At 36.9% G+C, this 25,446-nt stretch overlaps 1 protein-coding gene across 1 annotated transcript in view; it reads right to left on the bottom strand.

Annotated features, from left to right (window-relative positions):
• Window positions 1-533: 533 nt before the first annotated feature.
• Window positions 534-25,446, bottom strand: part of LOC148679513 (uncharacterized) — a 71,199-nt gene continuing 46,286 nt past the window's right edge. The window contains exon 2 of the mRNA XM_088651618.1: window positions 534-8,768. Coding sequence (XP_088507744.1) covers window positions 2,813-4,666 — 1,854 coding nt within the window. The 5' untranslated portion in view covers window positions 4,667-8,768 and the 3' untranslated portion in view covers window positions 534-2,812. The remainder of the gene's footprint in view (window positions 8,769-25,446) is intronic.

Below are 25,446 nucleotides of genomic sequence, written 5' to 3'. Positions count from 1 at the left end.
TGCTGAGATTCAAGTAAGTAAATGTAGTTAACATCAAAATAATTTCACAAGAACATGTATCTGGTTTGCACAGTTATTTACATTAATTAATGTGACATACAATAAATTTAAAATGTATTCATTTTGTTATAGTACTGTGAAGTGACACACTCATAAACCTTTCTATAATCCCCTGGTTGTATAATGGTAAATATTACAACATCATATCACAACAACAGTGATCAGCACTAATGAAAAGCCAAATACTCATAATAAAAGTGTAAGAATCAGCTCTTTGGTTTAAATCATGTTTAAACTTTGGGGATTCGAATCAAAGATTCGAACATGATTCACATAGAATTATTTAAAGCTTACACTTAACTTTAGTATTTGTCCAGCAAATAGAACGTTTAGTGTAAAGCAATTCTGTATTATATTATTACGTGGCCAACAATAACAATATAAAAACAGTATCTAATTATTTAATGAGCAAGGTAGCAGTATCTGAAGCTGAGGCATTAACTTATAAAGCACACAACACACCAACACGGATCTTAAAACGAAACAAAAGTTTATTGCTACTCTATAACACAAAGTACTAATCTACGTAAAACAAACAAATGCACATACATACACACACGCACAGGCAGTTTGAGGAGAGTTTTGACTGAGTGGATTCAACTTCTAGCCTTTGCTAAGTTCTTAGCATTGTAACCTGAGAGAAACCATAAAAGCAGAGAATCTTGCTATTCTTTACTACTTAAACATAATTCACACCAGTGTCAGCAATGGATAGAAACCTCGTTTGTGCTACTTGCGTTCTGATGTAATTTTTGGTTTCCTCGACTGGTCCAAAGGGAAATCCCGGCGAAGCTGATTGGTCAGCGTAGCAACTTCAGTGACGTGATGGAATTCCCTTGTCGGTGAAGAGGGGTTTCCTTAGTCGGTTGCTAGGGATACAGATGTTGGACAAAGCGGCGTTCGAAGTCCTTCCTGGGTTCCTGTAGTTATGATGAGTTTCAGAGTTTGGATGTGTTGACCCGATGGCTTGTTGTTGAAGCGGTTGCACAAGCAGATCGGGGGTCGAGCCGGCAGCAAGTGAAGGTCGCGGTCTGCTCCGTGATGTAACGAGGCTTCCGGCGAGGCGATGTAACGGCCACAGCACGAGAAGAGCGACGTCCGGGCAGCGACGGCGGTGACGACTGGCAAAGATGACCGGCAAAAGACGACGATGAAATTCCTTTGTTCAAAGTTTTATAGGCTTTGGTAGAGGCTGGGTCTACACAATACTTGTCCAATCAGATAAGGTGCGGGGTGGAGTCACACCCCAATTCTGCCCTCTAGGAGGCCGGGTTGACACCTGGTGTGGGTGCTGCTTTGATAGCATAGTGGTTAAAATAAAGTCTTATAACGTCAACACTTTTCATAGTATGGTTTCTTCATATAAACCAATGCATTTAAAATGTTCCTAGCTTTCAATCGATACCAAACATGAAGTATTTCACAAACATTCTGTAGATTTCATTTGTCACTGAGGGCTATTACTCAATAACTATCATAACAGTTTTGTTAAACAAATGGAACATGTACACACAAAAACCTACAGAAACATAAAGCAAACGTACATTACTCAAATAAACTGTTTTACTTAAATGTCCATTAAACTCTGGAAGCGTTTCTGATCGCTTCTGTGTCTGCCTGAGAATGTGTATTCCTTGCAGACGCCAAAGGACAAGCGAACCAAAAGGTACTTCTCAAAAACCGGTTTGGTGGGTTTTTGATTGTAGAGCCTCTTATTGTTTTAGGGTGTAAAGTTAATTAACACGCAACTGTGATGTTGACTGGCTAGGTATCCTGTGGATTTGCCTTTTGCTGGGTGCCTGTGGATTGCTTTGAAAATGAAATCAATCTCAGACTCGTAGGCACCAACCAATCTTTTAAGGATAACATGGTCTGTGGCTTGTTCGGTTCTGGAACGATCCGTTGACTCCCCACATCCCCCATTTGGATGGTGATGTTCCTGGCATGAACATCGGCAGACACTGGAACAAGAGGCATAGGTAGAGAGAGAACAGACACACAAGACACAAACCACATTTCCATTCCATAGACTGAGTTCTGGTGCAGGTTTTAGCTTAAATTGTTCGGGTTAAGAACACAAGGTGTAGTGTAACATTGCCTGAAATAATTCAAATTTAGTTATTTAGCTAGTTTACTTCATTGCAAGTATGGAGTGGCGCTAGCTTCAACTTAAATAAGCAATAATTCTGCAGCAATTGACACTAATTTGGGAGAAGGAGTCAATTCTACTTTTAGGCCCTATGCATGAATTTGCAGGAGTTCCCTGTAGAGGGGACTGGAACTGCAAATCAGTTAGGGAGAGAGAGAGAAAGAAGGAAATCAAGAGGTACAGGGATGCAAAAAAACAAGGTAGGTTAAAAACCAGCAATAACAGTGTTGCATATGTGAAGTGGCTCCTCTCTTACTAGAGGTTGTTCTAGCAGTGCTGTAGAGGAGAAAGTATTAGTGTTGTGTTTAACTAGGTGTTCCCTAGAATGTCAAAGGATATGTTAGTATGTAGAGGGTAGAACAGTTGATCTGTGTCAAGTTGTGGTCCTCCCCCATTTGTTGTTCAGTGATGATAGAGCTGTCAAATGTTCATCCAGTAACGGAGGTAGCGGAGTTTGGCATGGGTCAGGAAGAGTTTAGGACTGAACTGAGGTTTGTCGGAGAAGTGGCAGACGACCCGAACGGCACTTTTGGGAGCCTGAGGGCTTTCACCTGCAAGTGTTTGTTGGTTCAGGCGGTTGTTGCTTCTCCGCTCGGCGACTAGTCAGGCTGAATCTGCTTTTTCCTTTTCCCGTTTCCTGTCCTCCTCTATGCATTTGAGAAACTCTTTCATCATCAATTTTACCAGTTCTTGAGGGTCAAATCCCGGTGGGGCATTTTCCTCTTGCTGGGATTGATTCTGAGCGTTGTCAGGGTGGAAGTTTTTGGAGTACCTTCGTTGACTCCTTGGACTTGATGATCCAGGTTTTTGATGTCTTCCCTTGGATGGTGACCAGTTTTTGTTCGACCCCCATTGGTTTCTTTCCCGGTGGTGTTCAGGTGAGCGTCGTTGTCCACGCGGTCCATCCCAGTGACTGTTCCTCTGTTTGAATCTTGTGTCAGCATAGGAGTTCCGTTGTCTATTGGACGGAGACGCATTCCACGCTGGGGATAGTGGTCTCACGCTGTTTGGGCGTTGGGCACCCTCTAGTGCCAGTTCTGGATTCTGGGTGTTAAAGTCAAGAACTTTTGCAGTTTTAGTGTTCTTCTCTAACACCATCTTTTGTTTGTCGTGGGCTTTCTGTGTCAAATCTCGCAATTGCTGGATGCTCATTGTTCGTGGGCATGCGAGTACTCCGAGATGTTGGCTTACTGCAGGATGGAGGTTTCTCAGGAAGAGAATCTTAAAGTTCAGGTCTTCTTCCATATTCGGTTCGTTGCGAGTTCCGAAAAAGGCTTGCCTGAGTCGGTTGTAGTAAGCATGTGGGGACTCGTTGCGAGCTTGTTTTGTCTCCAGAGCACCTAACAGTCCTTGATCTGATTCAGGGTTTGCAAACTCTCTGATGAGGGCTTCTTGGAGCAAGCGATAATCATTCTTTACCCGAGCCGGTTGTCGGTCCAGGAAGCTGCGCACCTCAGTGCTGGATGTGGCTCGAAGCAAATACAGTCTTTCTTTATTAGAGACATTAGGTCTCATTTCCAGATGGAAATCAATGTCTTGCAAATAAGTGTGGACCTCCAGACCACCTGACACACTTGGAGTAAACTTGCCAATGTTTCTGGCCAGCTTGTCAAGGTCTTTAAGGTCCAGACTGTATGACGATCTGTGACTGGCTATCACAGGTTCTCGTCGCTGTGGGGTAAGGTAAGGCTCTTCAGAAGGTGCTGGTGAAGATCTTCGGCATGGTTTCTCACATCTTTCAATAGGTGAGAGCTCAGGGACAGGGGATCCTATCCTGCTTGGCAGGGGCGAGGCTGGTGCACATCTTGTCTTTGGAGGTTCATAGCGCAGTGCATAGGCATGCCTGAGTTCACTGGCGGACTCCTCTTTGATGTCATCCACTTCCTGCATTAGTCTGTCGATCTCATGTCTTGCTTCGCTCAGGTGAGTTTCAAGGGCTTTGATTCTGGCCTTTTTGTCTCTTAAGTCCACCTTCGCTTCCTTCAGTAGCTGTTCAGCGTAATCTAGCTTGTTAGCGACGTCAGCGTGGTCTGCTCTGGCTTGTTCTCTTTCTTCTGTGATGGCTGTTAGGGCTTCTTGTAGTTTGTTGATCTCCTCTGTGGTACCTTCATCCACCTCACTTGGTTGTTCCAGACGTTCCTGAGCCTCTAGCTCTAGCTGCTCGATGCGGGCTTGCAGGCGTGTCAGCTTGTGTTGGAGTTGGGAGGCATGTCTGTCACTCAATTTGAGGGTGGCTATGAGTGTGTGACTCAAAGTACCAGTGATTTTGGCCAGCTCCTTGTGGTTGAAGCTTTGACTTGGGTCTTGCTTCATGATGCTGTCTATGTTCTCATCCAATTGGTTTTGCGTCAGGGGCTGCAGTGTTTCGGCAGCTTTAGGGAGGAGACTGCCTGTTACAACGCTCAGCCACGTTTCCAGGTCCTTCCAGTGGCCAACAGGATCTTTGGAGTGAGCCATGTTTTGCGGCGGGGGGAGGACTTAGGATTTTAACTGACACAGACCTTGAAGAGAGATAGAGAGGAGAAAGAAAAGAAAAAGAAGGTAGAACAATGCAAACAGAAAAGGAGAAATGTTAATGTGCAATGTTAAGTGTGTTCTAATGTTGAGTGAAGTGTGGTTCTCTGGAACTGTGGCCCTCTGGTGGGTACGCGTGTCTAACTGGTAGTCTCTGTGGAAAGAGTCAGTAGCACAGACACAGTGAGAGAACAAAGAAAAACAAAAGTGATAGGGAGACCAAGGAGTAGGGTGAAAATCTGTAGTTTCCACTTTCCTAGAGAGAAGGTTCCTTTAGCTTTTGTTAAATATAAAAATAAGATTTCTAAATACCAGGACTGAAGTTGATATTAACTTTCTTCTGAAGTGACAGAAAGTAGGACAACAATAACAGTATTGGCTTCTGAATAGGATTGACTCCGTACACCAAATAAATTGTTTCTGGATGCGTGTTTAGAATTGGATCTAACGACGCCTATCTTCTTGGTGACCTGATGAGTGAGAAAGGAGGGGTGAGATCAGACAATTTTAACAATTAAAAGTGTTCAAGTGTCCCAAACATCTATTAAATGTTTCTAAAATTCTCTGCTTTTTGACTCTCACAAGCACAATCCTTAAACCAGCATCATTAGTCTAGTTAAAAGAAGATAACTAGTAGAAAGAGAGAACAAAGGAGTTAGTTTTCTCTTAGCATTAGGTGTATTTAAGGATGTCAAAGCGGTGGCGCTGTCGAGTTGACACTACAAGAAGTGTTGGTTTTATTGTGTTATATAGTAACTGCTTAGCCTACGTAGTAGAAAAATCTGAATTTTCCTTTTGAAGTTTGGCTAATTGGAGGGCTCCACTAGATGAAAAGACTAAATTCAAATTTGAATTGAACTTAACTTTAAACCTGTAAAGAAGTAATAACTTTTATAAATTATCATTAAGATTGATAAGAACACTTATGACTAAATTAAATTAATAATTGTTATTAAAATGATAGAGCCATGCATAAATGAACCATTAATGAAATTAAAATTTCAAAACAATGAAGTTGGTTAGAGTAACATTTAATGCAGTTTATCATCAAATTAAACAATCATAATTAATATAATCAAGGAGTCTTATCCGTATAAATCAACAGTCATAGGAAATGGGTGTTCCTAGATGTTGATGAATGGAAAAAGTATTTATACTTGAATAAGTCAGAGAGCATTAATTTATAGTCATGAAAACAAAACTATAATTCATCACTAATAAAACCAACAGCTTATGTGAGTTCAAACTGATCAAATTCAACAGGCCAGGTACAGCAGGAAAAACAAAAATAAAATAAAATAGTAGTGATTAAACTCAGCAGTTAGATCGTGCACACTTTTATTAACTTTGCATTCGTCAACTTTTCCAGGTGAGTAAAGAGAAACAACTGAGATGCAAGAGTTATTTCAAGCATCAGCCATGCAATGCATTTAAGACCACTAAATGCTACGTGCTATCTATTAGCCTTCGCTGCTACTGGAAATGCATAAACTTTAATGCAAACGCGTTAGCGTTAGTTTAGCTTAGCTTCACGCTATGCTCTTTGTTTACAATTCAAGCTGGCGCTGGCGGACTGCACATGCGCGCTTGAATGTAATTCCGGCAAGTCTCTCTGTACTTCCGGACCAGGGTTGCTGCTATGGCAACGACCACAAAGTGGAATAATAGCAAATTTCACAGTATCACTTGAGATGACGGCGCATCTCACACTGTTCAAGCAAAAAGCACTAGTTAGATTTTATATCTTAACAGTACTGAATGATTCTCAACTTATGAAAGTGAGACAAAATTAATCAACAGGATTTCTGAGATTAATACAAATCGTGACAGAGATATGGGGGATCTCAGCACTCTGTGTTAAGTCTGTGTAGACTGCAAACACATCCGTGGATTCAAACCACAATTTCAATTGATCAATTTCAAAACTTCTCCTATAAACTACGCTAGTCAGCTCTCTCTGAGCTCCGCGTTTTAAATAATTTACTAAGTATTAGCAAATTACAGGGCAACAAGAATTTAGTTAGCTATGCTAAATCAGTTACCAGGAGAAAACACAGCTGAGTTTCCATCCGGGAATCGCGGCGTACGAAATCATACTGTGAAGGCCTTATATAACGTTATGAGATAAGCACAAAGGAATACGCTTTGTCTTTCTCTACATGCGCTTTAGAGCGTCTTACAGTTTGTCTCGGCGGACAACTTAAATGAAGTTTTACTTTCTTAACAACACTAAATGCAGTCAAGCAATAAAACAACTGGTACCACAATGAAATTGTGCAGTAGCAAAACTTTTGTTCCCTCTAATCTATTCTTTCCGGACAAAAATAGAAAAGATTAACAACGTGATTTCTGGGTTTTGTGCTTTAAAAGTTAGATCTGCTTGCCCGCATTCTCCACCACTATGTAAGAATCAGCTCTTTGGTTTAAATCATGTTTAAACTTTGGGGATTCGAATCAAAGATTCGAACATGATTCACATAGAATTATTTAAAGCTTACACTTAACTTTAGTATTTGTCCAGCAAATAGAACGTTTAGTGTAAAGCAATTCTGTATTATATTATTACGTGGCCAACAATAACAATATAAAAACAGTATCTAATTATTTAATGAGCAAGGTAGCAGTATCTGAAGCTGAGGCATTAACTTATAAAGCACACAACACACCAACACGGATCTTAAAACGAAACAAAAGTTTATTGCTACTCTATAACACAAAGTACTAATCTACGTAAAACAAACAAATGCACATACATACACACACGCACAGGCAGTTTGAGGAGAGTTTTGACTGAGTGGATTCAACTTCTAGCCTTTGCTAAGTTCTTAGCATTGTAACCTGAGAGAAACCATAAAAGCAGAGAATCTTGCTATTCTTTACTACTTAAACATAATTCACACCAGTGTCAGCAATGGATAGAAACCTCGTTTGTGCTACTTGCGTTCTGATGTAATTTTTGGTTTCCTCGACTGGTCCAAAGGGAAATCCCGGCGAAGCTGATTGGTCAGCGTAGCAACTTCAGTGACGTGATGGAATTCCCTTGTCGGTGAAGAGGGGTTTCCTTAGTCGGTTGCTAGGGATACAGATGTTGGACAAAGCGGCGTTCGAAGTCCTTCCTGGGTTCCTGTAGTTATGATGAGTTTCAGAGTTTGGATGTGTTGACCCGATGGCTTGTTGTTGAAGCGGTTGCACAAGCAGATCGGGGGTCGAGCCGGCAGCAAGTGAAGGTCGCGGTCTGCTCCGTGATGTAACGAGGCTTCCGGCGAGGCGATGTAACGGCCACAGCACGAGAAGAGCGACGTCCGGGCAGCGACGGCGGTGACGACTGGCAAAGATGACCGGCAAAAGACGACGATGAAATTCCTTTGTTCAAAGTTTTATAGGCTTTGGTAGAGGCTGGGTCTACACAATACTTGTCCAATCAGATAAGGTGCGGGGTGGAGTCACACCCCAATTCTGCCCTCTAGGAGGCCGGGTTGACACCTGGTGTGGGTGCTGCTTTGATAGCATAGTGGTTAAAATAAAGTCTTATAACGTCAACACTTTTCATAGTATGGTTTCTTCATATAAACCAATGCATTTAAAATGTTCCTAGCTTTCAATCGATACCAAACATGAAGTATTTCACAAACATTCTGTAGATTTCATTTGTCACTGAGGGCTATTACTCAATAACTATCATAACAGTTTTGTTAAACAAATGGAACATGTACACACAAAAACCTACAGAAACATAAAGCAAACGTACATTACTCAAATAAACTGTTTTACTTAAATGTCCATTAAACTCTGGAAGCGTTTCTGATCGCTTCTGTGTCTGCCTGAGAATGTGTATTCCTTGCAGACGCCAAAGGACAAGCGAACCAAAAGGTACTTCTCAAAAACCGGTTTGGTGGGTTTTTGATTGTAGAGCCTCTTATTGTTTTAGGGTGTAAAGTTAATTAACACGCAACTGTGATGTTGACTGGCTAGGTATCCTGTGGATTTGCCTTTTGCTGGGTGCCTGTGGATTGCTTTGAAAATGAAATCAATCTCAGACTCGTAGGCACCAACCAATCTTTTAAGGATAACATGGTCTGTGGCTTGTTCGGTTCTGGAACGATCCGTTGACTCCCCACAAAAGTAATAAAGTAATATAAATCATAACAGTCTCAGAGGTAAGTGGATTGTCCTTCACCTGAATAGATTGTCTATTCATTTTGAAAAGTGGTAAATGCTGGATCACAGAAAATAGGAACCACACTCTCCACAAATCCCTTCACTTGATTGAGATGTTTTCTTATATTCTGGATGGAGTGACTGTAACATTGAGCTTATTTTGCAGTATTAAACACATATTTGTAATGACTTCATGTGGCTTTGAAAATTCTTCAAAAAGAACACAATAAATGGCCTTCTCAGCTTCTATAGATGCAATGCTTGCGTCATCAGAACAGGCTGCTCAATGCACCAATGTTTCCAATTTTAATATCTTTTGCATTGTCTTGTCATGGTTGATTGCATCCCAGACCAGTTTGAGGATGGTAACCGTATACAGCCTTAATAGATTATCAGATTATAGATTGTGTCCATTTATAAATATATATATACAGCTCACTGTTATGCATTTCAAATCCAACATACCAATTTGTTAGCTGTTTACTTGTTTTTTCTGGCAGAAATCAAGTAGATTGCTTACTGTTCAGTATTTATCTAAGCAAATGTTTGCCAAACTCGTTGGTTCTGTTCATTCCTTTCCTCTCATCTGAAGTTTAGCTGTGACTCATGTGCAACAGTCCTTGCTGTCAAGCTGACAGTGTCCTCTTGCTTTCACCCTTTAATCTCTGCTCCAGGTCTCTGTGCCAAATTGGATTCCACCTACGCAGACCCACCACCTGTTCTGCCCAGCCATGATGTTGTCCTCCAACACCTGCTGACCCCTCCGAGCACTCTGGTATGTCTTCAGATTAATTTCTGCCCCATTACTGCACTAAAACCAAGGCGTATTTCTACCCTTGGGGTGTCTAACACCTCCCATGAGTATTTAAAGTTAAAATTGTATGCCAGGTTTTTTTTTTTTTTTTCAAGAAAGCCTTGATCTTGATTTTGACAGAATCAGCAAATGCACTATAACACAATTGTAGAGACTTTATTTATTTATTTATTTATTTTTGCACAAGCTGCTTTAGAAATGTGGAATGCATTCCATGTGAAAACACTTTACTTTGAACCAAAATGTCATGTTTTTACCTTGTATTAAAGGTAATGCTAAGCCAGCTTTTTTATGATATATGATTCATGAATATATGAATAAGTTGCAGAGTTTCACCTCACAATATGCAAATCTCCATGTGAAGATAAGATGTAGAGAGCGTCTTTGTCATTATAAATCTACCTCGGTGAGATCCGTGTATCGCTTGTATGTTATTACAAATCAATTGTGGGATGGAACAAGCAACGTCTACAATAACCCTGAAATGTCAGCTTCGCTGCATGTTAAAACTGGCCATGCAGCTAATCATATGCATGCTGCAAGATTCAGACACACATTTTCCGCATCTCAAATCTGTTAATTTGTCAATGTTGAACAGCAGTGTTAAGAGGGATGTTTATCAGCTGAGGGGTTTATATCATGCAGGTAATGAACCATGCAGTGTGCTCATCAAACACGTAGTGCTGCCTGGCATTTTTCAAGTCAGACTCGATGTGTTACCGGAATACCACTAGAGCCCGGGATCATGCTCTGAATATACTGAGACATTCATGCTGGTTCCGCTCACTTACATGCAGCAGTTATCCATCAGTGTGGCATTCAAATGTTTGCCATCCTTCTGCCATTTGATGCAATCGTTGTAGCAATGGACCTCCAGCTACTACCGATTGCTCACTTTATCAGCAGAAATGTTATTTAACGTGCTCTTCCATATGTTCAATATGGTGTGACATATTTGCAGGAAACTTTGAGGGACTACTGCAATGTTTTGTTTTCTTTTTTCACACTGCTCAGTTTGGCTTTAATAAGGGGATATTATTATTTAGGAAGAGCTGACCACTAAAAACAACTAATCAGTAAGAATCAAGGGTTCTAGAGAACTTTGTAATACACTGAAATTTTTTTTAAAATGTATGGTAAAAAAAGAGCTGTGGTTGCAAGAATTTTACCCTCAGACAATAGAAAAATCAGGTTTCAAAATATTATGGTGAGCTACAGGATTTCATTCATGTTTTGTGTTTTTCACCAATGTTTTGAAGTACTAATATCTACAGACCCAAACATAACCATAAACAGTAAGCATGTGAGAATGAGAAAGTCATGTGATGAACCAAGTGGAGAAACACCAACCTGATTTCACAAAGTAGAACATATTCCTGGATTAACATCTATGTTATGATAATGCCTTGATAATGCCTTAATTTTTAATAATTTATTTTGGACAGTAAGGTCTGACTTTGCTGAGATAAGTCTTGTCATTTAACAGAAATAATGTACAGTATAAAGTAATGCTGCAGTGGAAAAATAATTTATATTTTCTATGACTCCCATAAGCTTGGAGGACTGCATCAATACATTTCTGCAATGACTCAAATTACTTATTAATAAAGTCATCTGGAATGGCAAAGAAAGCGTTTTGCAGGACTCCCAGATTTCATCAAAATTCTTTGGATTCATCTCCAATGCCTCTTCCTACATGTTACCCCAGACTTGCTCAATAACAGTCAACAGCCCGTCTGGTAACTGGGCTGGCCAATCCTAGAGCACCTTGACCTTCTTTGCTTTTAAGAACTTTTATGTGGAGGCTGAAGTATTAGAAGAAGCACTACCCTGCTGAAGAATTTGCCCTCTATTGTGGTTTGTAATATAATGGGCAGCAAAGGCTGTTGATGTTGCCATCCACTCTGCAGATCTCTCACAGGCCCCATACTGAATGTAATACCAAACCACAAATTTTCCTTCACCAAACTTGACTGATTACTGTAAGACTCTTGAGTCCATGAGTCCATGTTCTTCCTCAGTACTTTTGAAGATTAGGTTGCAGCTCATTTATCGAAAAAAATCTACCTTCTGCACCTTTTCCAAATGATCAACTAGAAGCCATTTATTATTTGTTGCTTTTACAACTGGGATCGATGACAAAACTTTTGTCAGGTAGTACATGATTATTATCCAACTATTATTCTCCACGGATTTTGGGAATAATTTAAAGTTATGGTTGGGTTTATGGGTAGGGAGTAGGTATGTATTACATTTTTTAGACAACAATGATAATAACATAAATGTTAATCCAGGATCACATCAAACTTAGTAAATTCATGTATCCGCAGAGAAACATACTGATAAGGCACTCAGTGCCAATCACACAACTACTAAACACCATTATGGTTACAGACATGAAATTAATGTAATGTAATAAACATTATTATCAAAATTAGATGTACAGTATCATAAAACTCTAATGTACACAATTGATAAAAAATACTGTAGTAATGTCAATAAGAAAGCTTAAAAGTGAAGTGTCATTCAGGAAAGTAAATTGTAATAATTTATTTTGTTTTAAAGTACTAACTGACACACATACAGTATAACCATAAATATAAGGGAAATAGAAAGTCATATAATGAACCAATGCTCATCACAAACATTTCCCACAAGAATTCCCATTTATGCAGGGAATTCAATTTTTATGAAAGTAAATGTAAGGAAACCTAGTGTTAATCAGATTACAGATTTTTACCGTAGCATTTTAGTTGTTTTACTAATGATTTGTTATAGTCCTGGTTCTCAAATTTGATTGCTTAAGCTTCTTATTCTGTCCAATACATTAGAACTTTTCATTATCACCGTGCTGTTCATAATGTTTGTGTTTCTTGTGAAGTCAATTCTTTTGGTTTTCTTCTGAAGTCAAATGTGTGCATATAGGGCAGGGGAGTCAAACCCACAGCCCTGCATAGTATTAACCCTGCTGCAACACACTCACTTGTAGGTTACAAACAAGCCTGAAGTACTCAATAAGTTTGATCATGTGTATTTAATTAGGGTTGGAACTAAAACTGTGCAGAGCTGCAACCCTCCGGGAACTGAGTTTACAACACCTGTGATATAGAGAATTCTAGTGTTAAACACTGGTTTGAACTTTGACGTCTGTGGTCTTCTTTGCTTTTAAAATCAGTTCATATTTGAAAAGTGTCTTGTGTGAACAAGACATAAGGCACAAAAAATAAAAAACACTTTGGGCACATCAAAGTCATCTTCTCATTGGATGAATTCTACAGGATTTCTGCAAGATTTGTGTGTTGATTTTTATGACAGTCTGTCTGGCTGTAAACACTTGCTTTTCAAACGTATGTGAGGTTCACACCACGGTGACTCTTGATAACCGATGACTGAATTCTTGAATTAATGATGTATTGGTTTATTATGAACCACTAATTTAAATTTTTACAGTTAAAGATGCCTCTAATATAAACAAACTGTGATTGGTTGCTGTACAGTATATAGGTCAGATAGCATCTTGAGTAGTCCTTGGCTAATGAAAATGGTGATGGAGTCCGGATCTTCTGCTATAAGTACAAAGGGGTGTGTAAGACTATTGATTCATTTTCTCAGTTGATTTATTTAAACAGTGATTCAATTTGAAATTGCACTCCTCCTAATTCCCCACTATATGTTTACATGTTTGGTTGGTTCTGTCAATGTCAAACATGTCCGGATGTGTTTGATTTTTTTTGACGTATTCTGTTTTGTGAAGAAACATTTTCTATTTACAACGAGGGTTCTAGTCCCTATTTACATGCAGCAGTTAGTTATTATACTGTAAAAACTGAATACATTACAAAAGAAGAGACTGTGAATGTGATAACATCTGTTATTGCTGGATGAATTTGTTTAACTGAATTTTAATCAGAATTTTAGTTGTGTGATTTGTTAAAGATGTAGACAAAATAATTTGTTTATTAAAATAATTAAAAGTAATAGTAATCGCAATAGTAAATTGATGAAACAAATTAAAAATTTCTATACTACAATAAATGAATAAAATATAGTAATTTTTATTTTGAATATTTACTATTAACTATTATACTAGACCATTTACTACTAACTAGTATTTAGTACATGTATTTACTTGATGGTTAAAAAAAAAAAAATATATATATATATATATATATATATATATAATAATTATAACAATAAAATAAAAATGGTCGCATGGTGGCTCAGTGATTAGCCTCACAGCAATTAGTTTGCTGGTTCGAGTCCTGGCTGGACCAGTTGGCATTTTTATGTGGAGTTTGCATGTTCGCGTGAGTTTCCGCTGGGTGGTCCGGTTTCCCCCACAGTCCAAAAACATGCGCTATAGGTGAATTAAATAAACAAAATGTTTGTAAGTGAATGTGAGAGTGTATGGGTGTTTCCCAGTAATGGGTTGTGGCTGGAAGGACATCTGCTGCGTAAAACATATGCTGGAATAGTTGGCGGTTTATTCCAATTTGGCAATCTCGGATAAAATCAGAGACTAAGCTAAAGGAAAATGAATAAAATAAAATAAAATAAAAAAAAATTAAACATGATAATGACAAGTGATTTGATAATAATTGATACTAATGAAGTAACATTTGCATAATCTACTCATACAAAGGATATTATCAACTAAACCTTTATATTTTGTAAATATATATCTCTTAATTTGTATATCTAAAAATAATTGATTTCTTTCATTGTATATCATCAGTCTGCAGTTGTGTGGTTTTGTCAAATGTGTGCTTAAAGAGGTTTCTAGTGTTTACCACTGGTTTGAACTGTCCTTATGTCTGTGGTTTCTTTTGCTTTTAAAGTTAGTTAAGATTATTTATATATCTAAAAACAATGAATATTTTTTATTGCACATCATCAAATGTTGCTAGCTAATTCGTCACACTTAATTTGACACTGTCAAGTCATCATTGGGTATCAGAATTGAAAACATGTTGTTGTACTATCATGACGTGTCTATTATAAGATACTCTCAAGTGAAATCTACTTGGGTTATGTTAACAAAAGTTATTTCTTTAAGTCAGCTCAGGTAGATATACTGCAGATTCCTGAAATCACACACTTTGGCTGTTTTCAGCATTGCTTGCTTTATTTATTGGCTAGCTGTTGCACTGCATTTTGTTTGAGATGTTCAGTCCAACACCTGGAAAGGTTGCTGGAAGTTTTTCTTGTTTTTCTTTGATGTTTGAAGAAGGATGCTGAGAGAAAAGTCCACTTCCTTTGAAAGTCTGAACTTTGCCTCGGCAACTTCTAGTGGTGTTTTGATGGTGTTCACAGACTTTCACCCAACTTGTGCTGAGTGGACAATTGGTGAGATGGATATATTTTTTCATCACAGACATCCGCATTCTCTAAGTAGCCTCAGCATCCATCATTCAGCTGGCTTGATCTGAGAAAGATCTGAAAGTCATCATGCAGTTTGTATATGAAACGTACACATCTTTCATCCCCCGTGTTCGAAATATAGCCTTGAGCAATCAGATATTTCTGAATTGGACATATGGTTATGAAAAAGAATATGAAGCCTTTTTAATTTATCTGGATTTCTGCATGAATGGATCTTAAAATGCGAGCTGCTTTTCATCATTTTAAATCTTCCCTGAGGGAGTAATAAATAAGGCCTGTCTGTCTGTCTGTCAATCTCTCTAGCATCTGCTTATCACCACCAGATACACTGCATATTTTCTGAAAAAACAACCAAGGTCATTGGTGATAAAAGTAAACAGCGGATTAGTAAAGGTTAGAAGTTATCAAGTATAAATGGCTATGAGCAAAATAATGAATATTATGTTTTGTTTTGTTTTTTTGACATTCTTAAAAGACGCCCACTAAAATGTCATTGTTATTTAGTAAATTGTACTTTAAAAAAAAAAAGAAATCTTGTCAGTCATATTTATATACAATTATGACTACATATGAATTAATATGAATCATATGCTTAATATGTGATTATAACTCAAGCCATCTGAGATTTATGATATTTTTAACGTGCAAACTATTAATAGGGTCTGATACTTCAGATTTCTCTTTCTGCATTAAATATTCATTCTTAAGACAGCCAGGGGATTGAACTTGAGTTCTTTATTATTTCACACATTAACAGCATGGCTTATTGCGCTGGCTTGATGGAAAGACTCACAGGATTGAGAGAACAAAGGAGAGCTGGTAAAAGAAAGGGATTAAAGTCATAATTTCATTCAAAATGAATAAATAAATAAAATGTTGGAAAATTAAAGTGTAGTAATAAAGTGTTAATCAGGTGTTGCGTATTGAAAATTATTAATGTTAGAAGTTTATTCATATTCATTCATAACGTTCTACATCTTTACTGATGTTTGTATTTTCAGGATGGCTTTTTATTTTCACAGAAGATGTGAACGTTGATCTATTTTTCTCCTTGTACGATGCTTCCATCTGCAGGTTGAAGAAAGCTATTGCTCTTTTTGTGTGTCACTACTGTAGTTCAAAACATTAATTACTGTTTACTTGCTTTAAATTGATGTTAGATTGAACATTTAGGCCTACTGAATATTGAATATTTATTAAAAAATAATAAAAGTAACGTTTGTTGATATTAGCTACAATTTTGTGAACTAAAAAGTAACATGAAAATAATAAATTAGCCGAACAACGAAAAGCTTTTAAAAACCTATTTTAATTTTTAAAGACTAACTAACGCTAATAACAAAAACCTTCACAATCGAAACATTCTTTACTGCAATAATGATAGTTATGCATTACAGTACATTAAATGTTGTGTATTTATAAAATGTATATCTTAAACTTTACTATTTAAAAAATTGGATTCAGTAAAATTTACTAAGACTTTTAAAAGTCATTCATTCATTCATTTTTCTTCAGCTTTGTCCCTTATTTATTAGGCGTCACCACAGCAAATGAGCCACTTATCTTGCATAGGCCTATGTTTTATGCAGCGGATGCCCTTCCAGCCACAACCCAGAACTGGGAAATACCTATACTCTCAAACATTCACACACTCATACACTACAGTCAATTTAGTTGATCCAATTCACTTATAGTGCATGTCTTTGGACTGTGGGTGAATCCGGAACACCTGGATGAAACCGACGCAAACATGAAGAGAACATGAAAACTCCACACAGAAATGCCAAATAGTGCATTGTGCACACTGGACAAACCTAAAGCTCTCAAAGCACTTACAGTATATATAGATCCTGCTCGTAATCACTGTAATTCCACCCCAGCCACAGCATGCACATATGTTTTTGTCTTGTATAAAGCTTAACTGCTTTTGGGACACTATTTTAAAACTATGTGTTTTTGGGGGGTATATCTATATCCACTTGCCCATTGATTGCCACATTTGGGATTTTTCCCATGTCATTCATTCATTCATTTTCTTTTCGGCTTAGTCCCTTAATCTGGGTTCACAACAGCAGAATGAACCGCCAACTTATCCAGCACATGTTTTACGCAGCGGTCGCTCTTCCAGCTGCAACCCATCTCTGGGAAACATCCATACACACTCATTTACACACATACACTATACAGACAATTTAGCCTACCCAATTCCCCTATACCACGTCTTTGGACTTGTGGGGGAATCCGAAGCACCTGGAGGAAACCCTTGCACACATAGGAAGACCATGCAAACTCCTCGCAGAAATACCAAGTGACCCAACTGAGACTCGAACCAGCAACCTTCTTGCTGTGAGGCGATCGTTCTATTCACTGCTCCACTGACACCTTTCCCATGTTATATGATTTAAAAAAAAAGCTATGATTGCATAGCTTCCATTGTGCTCCTGGCCAAACGACTAATGTTAGGTGGAAGGGTCAGAAACCACCAACCCAAACACAGGATCCATGATATCCTCTTCTTCCTAAAGTTGGAAAAAATTAGACTGTTTAGAAGTTTGTCTAACCAGTTTAAGAATTTTTGGGATCCATTTAGGAAAATATCCAAGAACATGTTTTATTGTAAAATATGTACCAAGTCCTTGCTCCAGCTAATTGATACTTTTTCTTTGCCAAGTTCAAAGTAGAGTGTATTGTATGATACATTGCACAATTAAAGTTTAAGCCACATTAATTCAATTCAATTCAGCTTTATTTGTTTAGTGCTTTTACAATGTAGGTTGTGTCAAAGCAGCTTCACATAAATGGTCATAGTAACTGGATTATTATTTACCTTTTTTTGCTGGTGTGTTTTTTCCCCTTTTATTTCATTGTATGCACTTAAGTTTATACTACTTATACTTTTTAAAATATAATTGTTTTGTCTTTTTTTACTGTAATTTGCCATAAAATTCATACTGTAAATAAAATGAGATATATATATAAAAAAAAAGAAAGGCCAACTGGTTTAGCCAGCACTCGAACCAGTGACCTTCTTGCTCTGAGGTGACAGTGCTAACCACTGAGCCACCATGCTACCCCAAATTTTAAAATGTATTTATTAATTGAATTTTTTTAATCATTTGTTAAATTTATTAAATTAAAATAGATTTATTTAGCATCATTACTCCAGTCTTGGGTGTTACACGATCTTTCAAAAATCATTATTTTGGTAACACTTTAGTTTAGGTCACAATTCCTGCTTTAACGACTGGCTTATTACCTGCCTATTATTAAGCTATAAACTGTTCATTAGTAGTTATAAAGTCTTATTCTGATCTTATTCAGCATCCCTAATCCTACATAAAACCTAAACACAACTTCTATCTTACTAACTATTAATAAACAGCTAGTTTATTAAGCTAGTAGTGTAAGTAAATGGTTTGTTAATACCATGAATTGTGACCTAAACTAAATTTTACAGTTATTTCTTATGATTATCATATTATCAAATTATATCATATTTCTTATGATTTGTGCATCTGTATACATTCATGAAAACCTTTTTTTTTTTTTAGGATTTTTGATCATCACACCATTTGAAGATTAGCCCAAATATTATTATTAAAATACATTTACTCAGTAACATTCTAAATATATTTTCAATTGTTTTTAAACAAGTGAATATGTCCCTGCTGAATTAAACTATTTATTTATTTTGCTGAGAATAATGCAGATCTCAAATGTTGGACCGTTACCATACATTATGCTAATAAACAAATGTCACAATATCTTTAAACAATGCATACATACATTCTGAAGGCCAAGATTTTCCTTTTTGCATCAGTCACAACAACACCGCTTTCCCCAGCAGCTGTTAATGTTACTGTGAGATAATGTGAGAGTTTCAGGCTTCGTGCAGCTGATCAAGGGCCCATTGGCTGAGTAGGAGTGTCCTGTCACTCAAAGCACAAAGCTCAGACATATGGGCACACGGGGGCGGAAACTGACTGAAAACAGCCTCCACCGGTTTCTCTTTTCAGCTAATGAGAAACTGAATGCACTGGATTGAGCAGCCCACATACAAAAGTCACCATATGCACCTTAAGGGAGGCGTGCTTTTGCTGTCTGCAATTCTAAATATGGTACAGCATGGAGCTTTGTTGGGTCTAGTCTGTTAGAATATGCCTGACCTCACGAGGAAACGTAAGTATTTTTACGTTTTGTCAGTATGGTGGCTAATTTGTACGAATTAGTATGAGTTCAGTCAAAAGAAAATGTTCAATTTTAAAAAGAAGACGTGGCACCCAACCCCAGCCCTAACCCCAACCGCCATTGGGTGAGGAGCAAATCATACTAAATTGTATGATTTAGATTCTACGAACTCATTCAATTTAGCCACTAAATCAAAAAGTTATGAATTGCTGTAAGATTGCGTTGCATATGCTGCATTCTGTGTCCTGTTTATAATACATTTTTATTTACACATTTAACATAATTTCTAATGAATAAATATATTTCTGGATATTCTAAAAAAAACATTTAGTCCATTCTGTAGCACACCTCCCATTCAATAATGGCAAGAAGCATTCTCTGTTACTTTCAATAAGAAAACAGAGTCTTATCTTTTAAATTCTGTGCATTTTATGAGGAAATTCTAACTATAAATGCTGTTTTGACTTTAACACATACTATAAACCACAGGTAAGTGTAAATATGATTATTTCACCTATACTACTTACTTATTAGTTTGCTATTTGCTCAATTACATTCTATTTGCTCAATCAGATATGCTCACCAGCCACTTTATTAGGTACTCCTTACTAGTAACGGTTTGGACCCCTTTTTGCCTTAATCCTTTGTGACATAGATTCACATAGATGATGCGAATCTCCCGTTCCACCCCATTCCAAAGGTGCTCTATTGGATTGAAATCTGGTGACTGTGGAGGCCATTTGAGTACAGGGAACTCATTGTCATATTCAAGAAACCAGTCTGAGATGATTCACGCTTCATGAGATCAAATCAGAAGATGGGTACACAGTGGTCATAAAGGGATGGACATGGTCATCAACAATACTCGGGTAGGCTGTGGGGTTGACATGATGCTCAATTGGTACTAATGAACCCAAAGTGTGCCAGGATAATATCCTCCACACCATTACACCATCATCACCACCAGCCTGAACTGTTGATACAAGGCAGGATGGATGCATGCTTTCATAATGTTAATGCCAAATTCTGACCCTACAAACCGAATGTCGCAGCAGAAATCGTGACATCCCTAGCTGAAAGGACTGCCACCCGGTGTGGTCTTTTGCTGTTGTAGTCTATCTGTCTCAAGATTTGACGTGTTGTGCATTCAGAGATGCTCTTCTTTCTCAGTTTTGACGAGTGGTTATTTGAGTTACTGTTGCCTTTCTATCAGCTCAAACCAGTCTGGCCATTCTCTTCTGACCTCTGGCATCAACAAGGCATTGTCGTATTGTTGGCAAAAAATGTTGCTCTCTGGATAAATTCTTTTTCGGACCACTCTGTGTAAATCCTAGAGATGGCTATGCATGAAAATCTTAGTAGAGTTTCTGAAATATTCAGAGCAGCCTGTCTGGCACCAACAACCATACCACGTTTAAAGCCACTTAAATCACCTTTCTTCCCCATCCTGATGCTCGATTTGAACAGCAGGTCATCTTGACCATGACCACATGCCTAAATGTATTGAGATGCTGCCATGGGATTGGCTGACTAGAAATTTATGTTAACAAGCAGATGGACAGGTGTATCTGATAAAGTTGCCAGTGAGTGTACTGTTTATGTGAGGACAAACTTGTACCTTAATGTTTGAAAGTGTATTTACTAGTTGTCATATCAGCGGTTAATGGAGGAAAAAATGTACCAAAGTGCAACAGTTTTAAGAATACTGTTAAACATTTTAATACTCAATCATAGCAAACGTACATTTCTGAATGAAGTTACAATTTTCATCTCAGGTTTTAGTGTTTATTGAAAATGTGCCATATTTTAAACCCCAGTCTGTTATCTGGCAGTTTTGCAATGTATCAATAGCAGAAGACACTCAGTTTTGAGAAATGTAATGTTACAGTATTTCACCCTGTAATATTAGAATTGTGATACTCCTTTTTTGTTTTGTTTTATTTTTTTTCAGAATGAATTTTTCATTTTTTTTTTTTAGATTTACTTTTGCCATTTTTGCCTTTATTTAAAAGGACATAATGTTTGACTTGTTTTTTAGGCAATTATTGTTTTTTCATTAAAAATATTTTATTGAGGTTATTTTTAGTTTGTCTTGATTATTTTTAGCAGATCAGATAAAATATTAATTTATCATTTTGTTAATGTTGTCATGGTGTGCCCCACTTTTTTCCAACAATGTCTACCGTTTCTGTGTGTGTGCGTGTGTGTGTGTGTGTGTGCGTGTGTGTGTGCGTGCGTGTGTGCGTGCGTGTGTGCGTGCTTGTGTGCGTGCGTGTGTGCGTGCGTGTGTGTGCATGTGTGTGTGCGTGTGTGTGCGTGTGTGTGCGTGCGTGCGCGTGCGTGCGTGTGTGTGTGTGTGTGTGTGTGTGTGTGTGTGTTTTAAGGTTTTCTTTTCTTCTGATCAGGTTGCATATCCATACTTATGCAAAGTTATATGTAAAACTTTTAATAGTACATTGTGAAACCAAACCCATCTGTGTGATCTTTCCATACATTTAAATGTACAAATAAAAAAGTGGAAAAATGACAAAGCAACCCACTAGGTCTTGTTCAGCTAGAGTGCCACAATTGAATTGTCTGGTCGTCTGAAAATGCTGTTCGGAAGCAGCAGTCAGTCAGACATCTGTTACATTAGACTGCACTTTCTCTTTTGAATATTGCTGCTTTTTAAAGCAAATTGAAGCACCTACTTTGAAAAAGAAATGTGAACTGTCTAAAAGCTCAAAAACTGCTAAAAATGATTGGTTGCCTGTGCTGTCCTGCACCGACAAATGAATAGCATGTAGACGTGTAACTATTATCCTAGCATTGTTCTCTGATATATAGAAACAAGCACTTGTTTAATCATTGTATGATATTGTATGTGCTTTTGTCCTTTGAAATTGCAATGATTCAAATTGTGTACTTGAAGCGAAAACTTCTTAGATTCCACTTTGCGTCTTTTCAACCTTTTAGAACAAATTGAGTAGAAATAACAGCACATCTTAAAACAATTCCCCAGTTCCTAAAGTTTTCGGCATCCAAGTAATCTTTTCTCTTGAGAGTTATGCAAAATGAATGTGTCGTGTTCATTATTTGCATATCTTTTGCTTTTAATGTCTTCATCTTGAACACTCTGGGGATCCCCAAACGCCAGTGTAACTGATACAGGTTCGTTGGCTCTCTTGCTCGCACTAGCTTTTTCAACTCTGCCCACAAATTTTCTACAGGATTGAGGTAAGGGCTTTGTGATGGCCACTTTAAAATATTCACTCCGTTGTCTTTAAAGCACATTTTTAACTAATTTAACAGTATGCTTAGGGTCATGGTCTGTTTGGAAGACCCATTTGTGGCCATGTTTTAATTTCCTGGCTGATGTCTTTAGATGTTGCTTCAGTATTTCTAAATAATATTCTTTCTTGATGATGCCATCTATGCTGTGAAGCAGAACAGTACCACAACAAGATGCTGCCGCCCACATACTTCACAGTTGGGATGGTGTTCCTAGGCTTGTAAGCTTTTCCCTTTGTCCTCCAAATGTAACACTGGTCATTATGGCCAAACAGTTCAATCGTAGTTCCACCAGACCACAGGACATGTCTCCAAAAATGTTCTGTTTCCCAGTGTAGTTTAGCTAATTTTAATCTGCCTTTTGTTGTTGATTATAGCTTGTTGATTTTCTCATTTTGTAACACAAGGAAGCAGTGTGTTTGAGGTTTTTTTAAAATACTATTCTACAGTTGTGCCTCCAATTAACTTGAATGTTGTCATTTAACTAATCAGAAACTTCCAAAACCTTGACACCATCGTCTGAGCTTTTTCAGAAGCATAATAGTTTTAATGTATGTAAACTTGACTTTTAAGAAAAGTTTTAACAATTTCTCAAAAATATCTGTCTCGTTTTGCTGCTATTAAGCATAATAGAAACAAATTTAATATAGCCTAACTTACCTTTAAGAGAAAAAGTTTAGTCACATTAACATCTGACTTTTTTCAAGGGTTATGTGCCTTTTTATACAGTGTATGAAAACTTCTGGTTGCAACTGTATGTATCGTAAAATTTTCTAATGTGTAGCTAAACACTTAAATAAAAAAAACATTTAAGCAGCAACTTTTACAATTTAAATATATTAAATATTGTACTGTAGTTTTGACCCCCTGTGACTGCAATAGTGTTGCAGTAATACAAATGAGAAGAAACAAAGGCATAAACAACCTTCACCAATTAAAGGGCAAACAAAACAGGTTTCAGATTAGAGCCCAGAGGAACTCCACATTTTAATTTTACAACAGAAGGAGAACAGTTTAACGAACTGGCTGAAATGGTTCTAACCTTAAAATATAAGGAAAACCAATGCAAGGGTAGACCTTATTGTTCATATTGTAAATTATTATATTAAAATAGCATTAAAATACACTTTAATAATAATATAATACACAACCACAATTAAAAAAAGGTGTGACTGAATGAAAAAGGCAAATAAAAAAGAGAAAGTAGTGATTTCTAAATTTACTTTGACTTGTATTTTATTACTGACAATACAGTATGAACAAGTATTTCAGTTTTGTCTGGACAACTTACTTTGTCAATATACATTTTTTTCCTGTCATTCGGACCAGCAACACTGCAAAAAGAAAAATTTGCAGGAGCAATTTAGGGCTAGAAAAAACAGCATCCAACAAAGGTCTAATCCTTTAGGAGTAAAAATCGGTTGCCAACAAAGACATGATAAAATTATTAACGTGTTTTTAAAAACAATGTTCATTAGAAATAAAAGAAGACATTTGGGTCTTTAACTTTTAACTGTTCATAACATCAATAAAAGATTCAAGTAAAATGGAGAAATATCAGTGCATAAAGGACAAGGGCACAAGCCTAAGCTGAACAACTGTGATCTCCAATCCCTCAGGACACTGCATCAAGAATCGTCATTCATCTGTAAGTGAAGTCACATAGGTTCAGGACAACTTTGGCAAATCTTTGTGAAGTACCACAATACATAGTCACATTCACAAATGCCAGTTAAAACTATACTGTGCCAAAAGGAAGCCCTAACAGTGTTCAGAAGCTCCATCAACTTCTCTGGGCTTGGACACAGTGGAAACGTGTACTGGGGTCAGATGAATTAGTATTTCATGTATTTATTGGGAGAAATGGATGCTGTGTGCTCTGGACTAAAAAAATCTAGACATTTACCGGCAACAAGTTAAAAAACAGGGTTTGTCATGGTATGGGGTTGTGTTCATTGTCTGCAATGAAATACAAATCAAGGTACTTTTTATTTTATTTGCGTTTTCTATACTGTCCAAACTTTTCTCATTAGTGGCTGTGTAAATATAAAAATATATATATATAATTTTTGTGTGTTTAAGGATTAAATATAGATTGTAAAAGATATTTTAGTGTTTGACCAATTGCGTTGAGAATTATAGGGGTCTGTGTTATGTTGACATTTTGCCATGGTTACTAATATGAAGTATAGAGCCTGTATTTGTGTCGATGGCAGGTGTGTGTGTGTGTGTGTGTGTGTGTGTGTGTGTGTGTGTGTGTGTGTGTGTACGTGCATGTGTGCTTGCATTTTTGCTTTTTTTAACATTAATTATATTGTGATTCTTATTGCTTTCTTTATGACTTTAGACTTTATTATGCATTGAATGTTTTTTACTATTTCATGGTGTGCACTTTAACCTTAAGTTTTCTCAGTTTGCTAAAGTCAAGTCTGTCATAAATTATAAGCATTTTAAATTACTTACAACTTGGTCAAAAGTTTTTTGTAATAAATTTATTATTATTATTTTTAAATTATTTTTATCTTTGTTGTAGTTGTTGTTGTCATTGAAGTTATTGTTATTAATAATAATAATAATAAATAATAATATTAATAATAATAATAATGATAACGATGATAACGATGATGATGATGATAATAATAACAATAATAATAATAATAATAATAAAAATGATGATGATTATAATAATAATAATAATAATAATAATAATAATAATAATAATAATAATAATAACAATAATAATAACAATAATAATAATAATAATAATAATAATAATAATAATAATAATAATAATAATAATAATAATAAACTAAAGAATACGGTAAAAAGCAAACAAGCAATATTTAGTAGTCAGCCCTGAGCTTCTCATCTTCTTTTTCCAGCATTCAATCTACCATTTAACTAACAATTA

The sequence above is a fragment of the Danio rerio genome, chromosome 21 (assembly GCF_052040795.2).
Source record: "Danio rerio strain M-AB ecotype USA chromosome 21, GRCz13ab, whole genome shotgun sequence".
NCBI lineage: Eukaryota > Metazoa > Chordata > Actinopteri > Cypriniformes > Danionidae > Danio > Danio rerio.
Note: the sequence above shows the minus strand (reverse complement) of the source record. Positions and strands in the feature narration are given on the sequence as shown.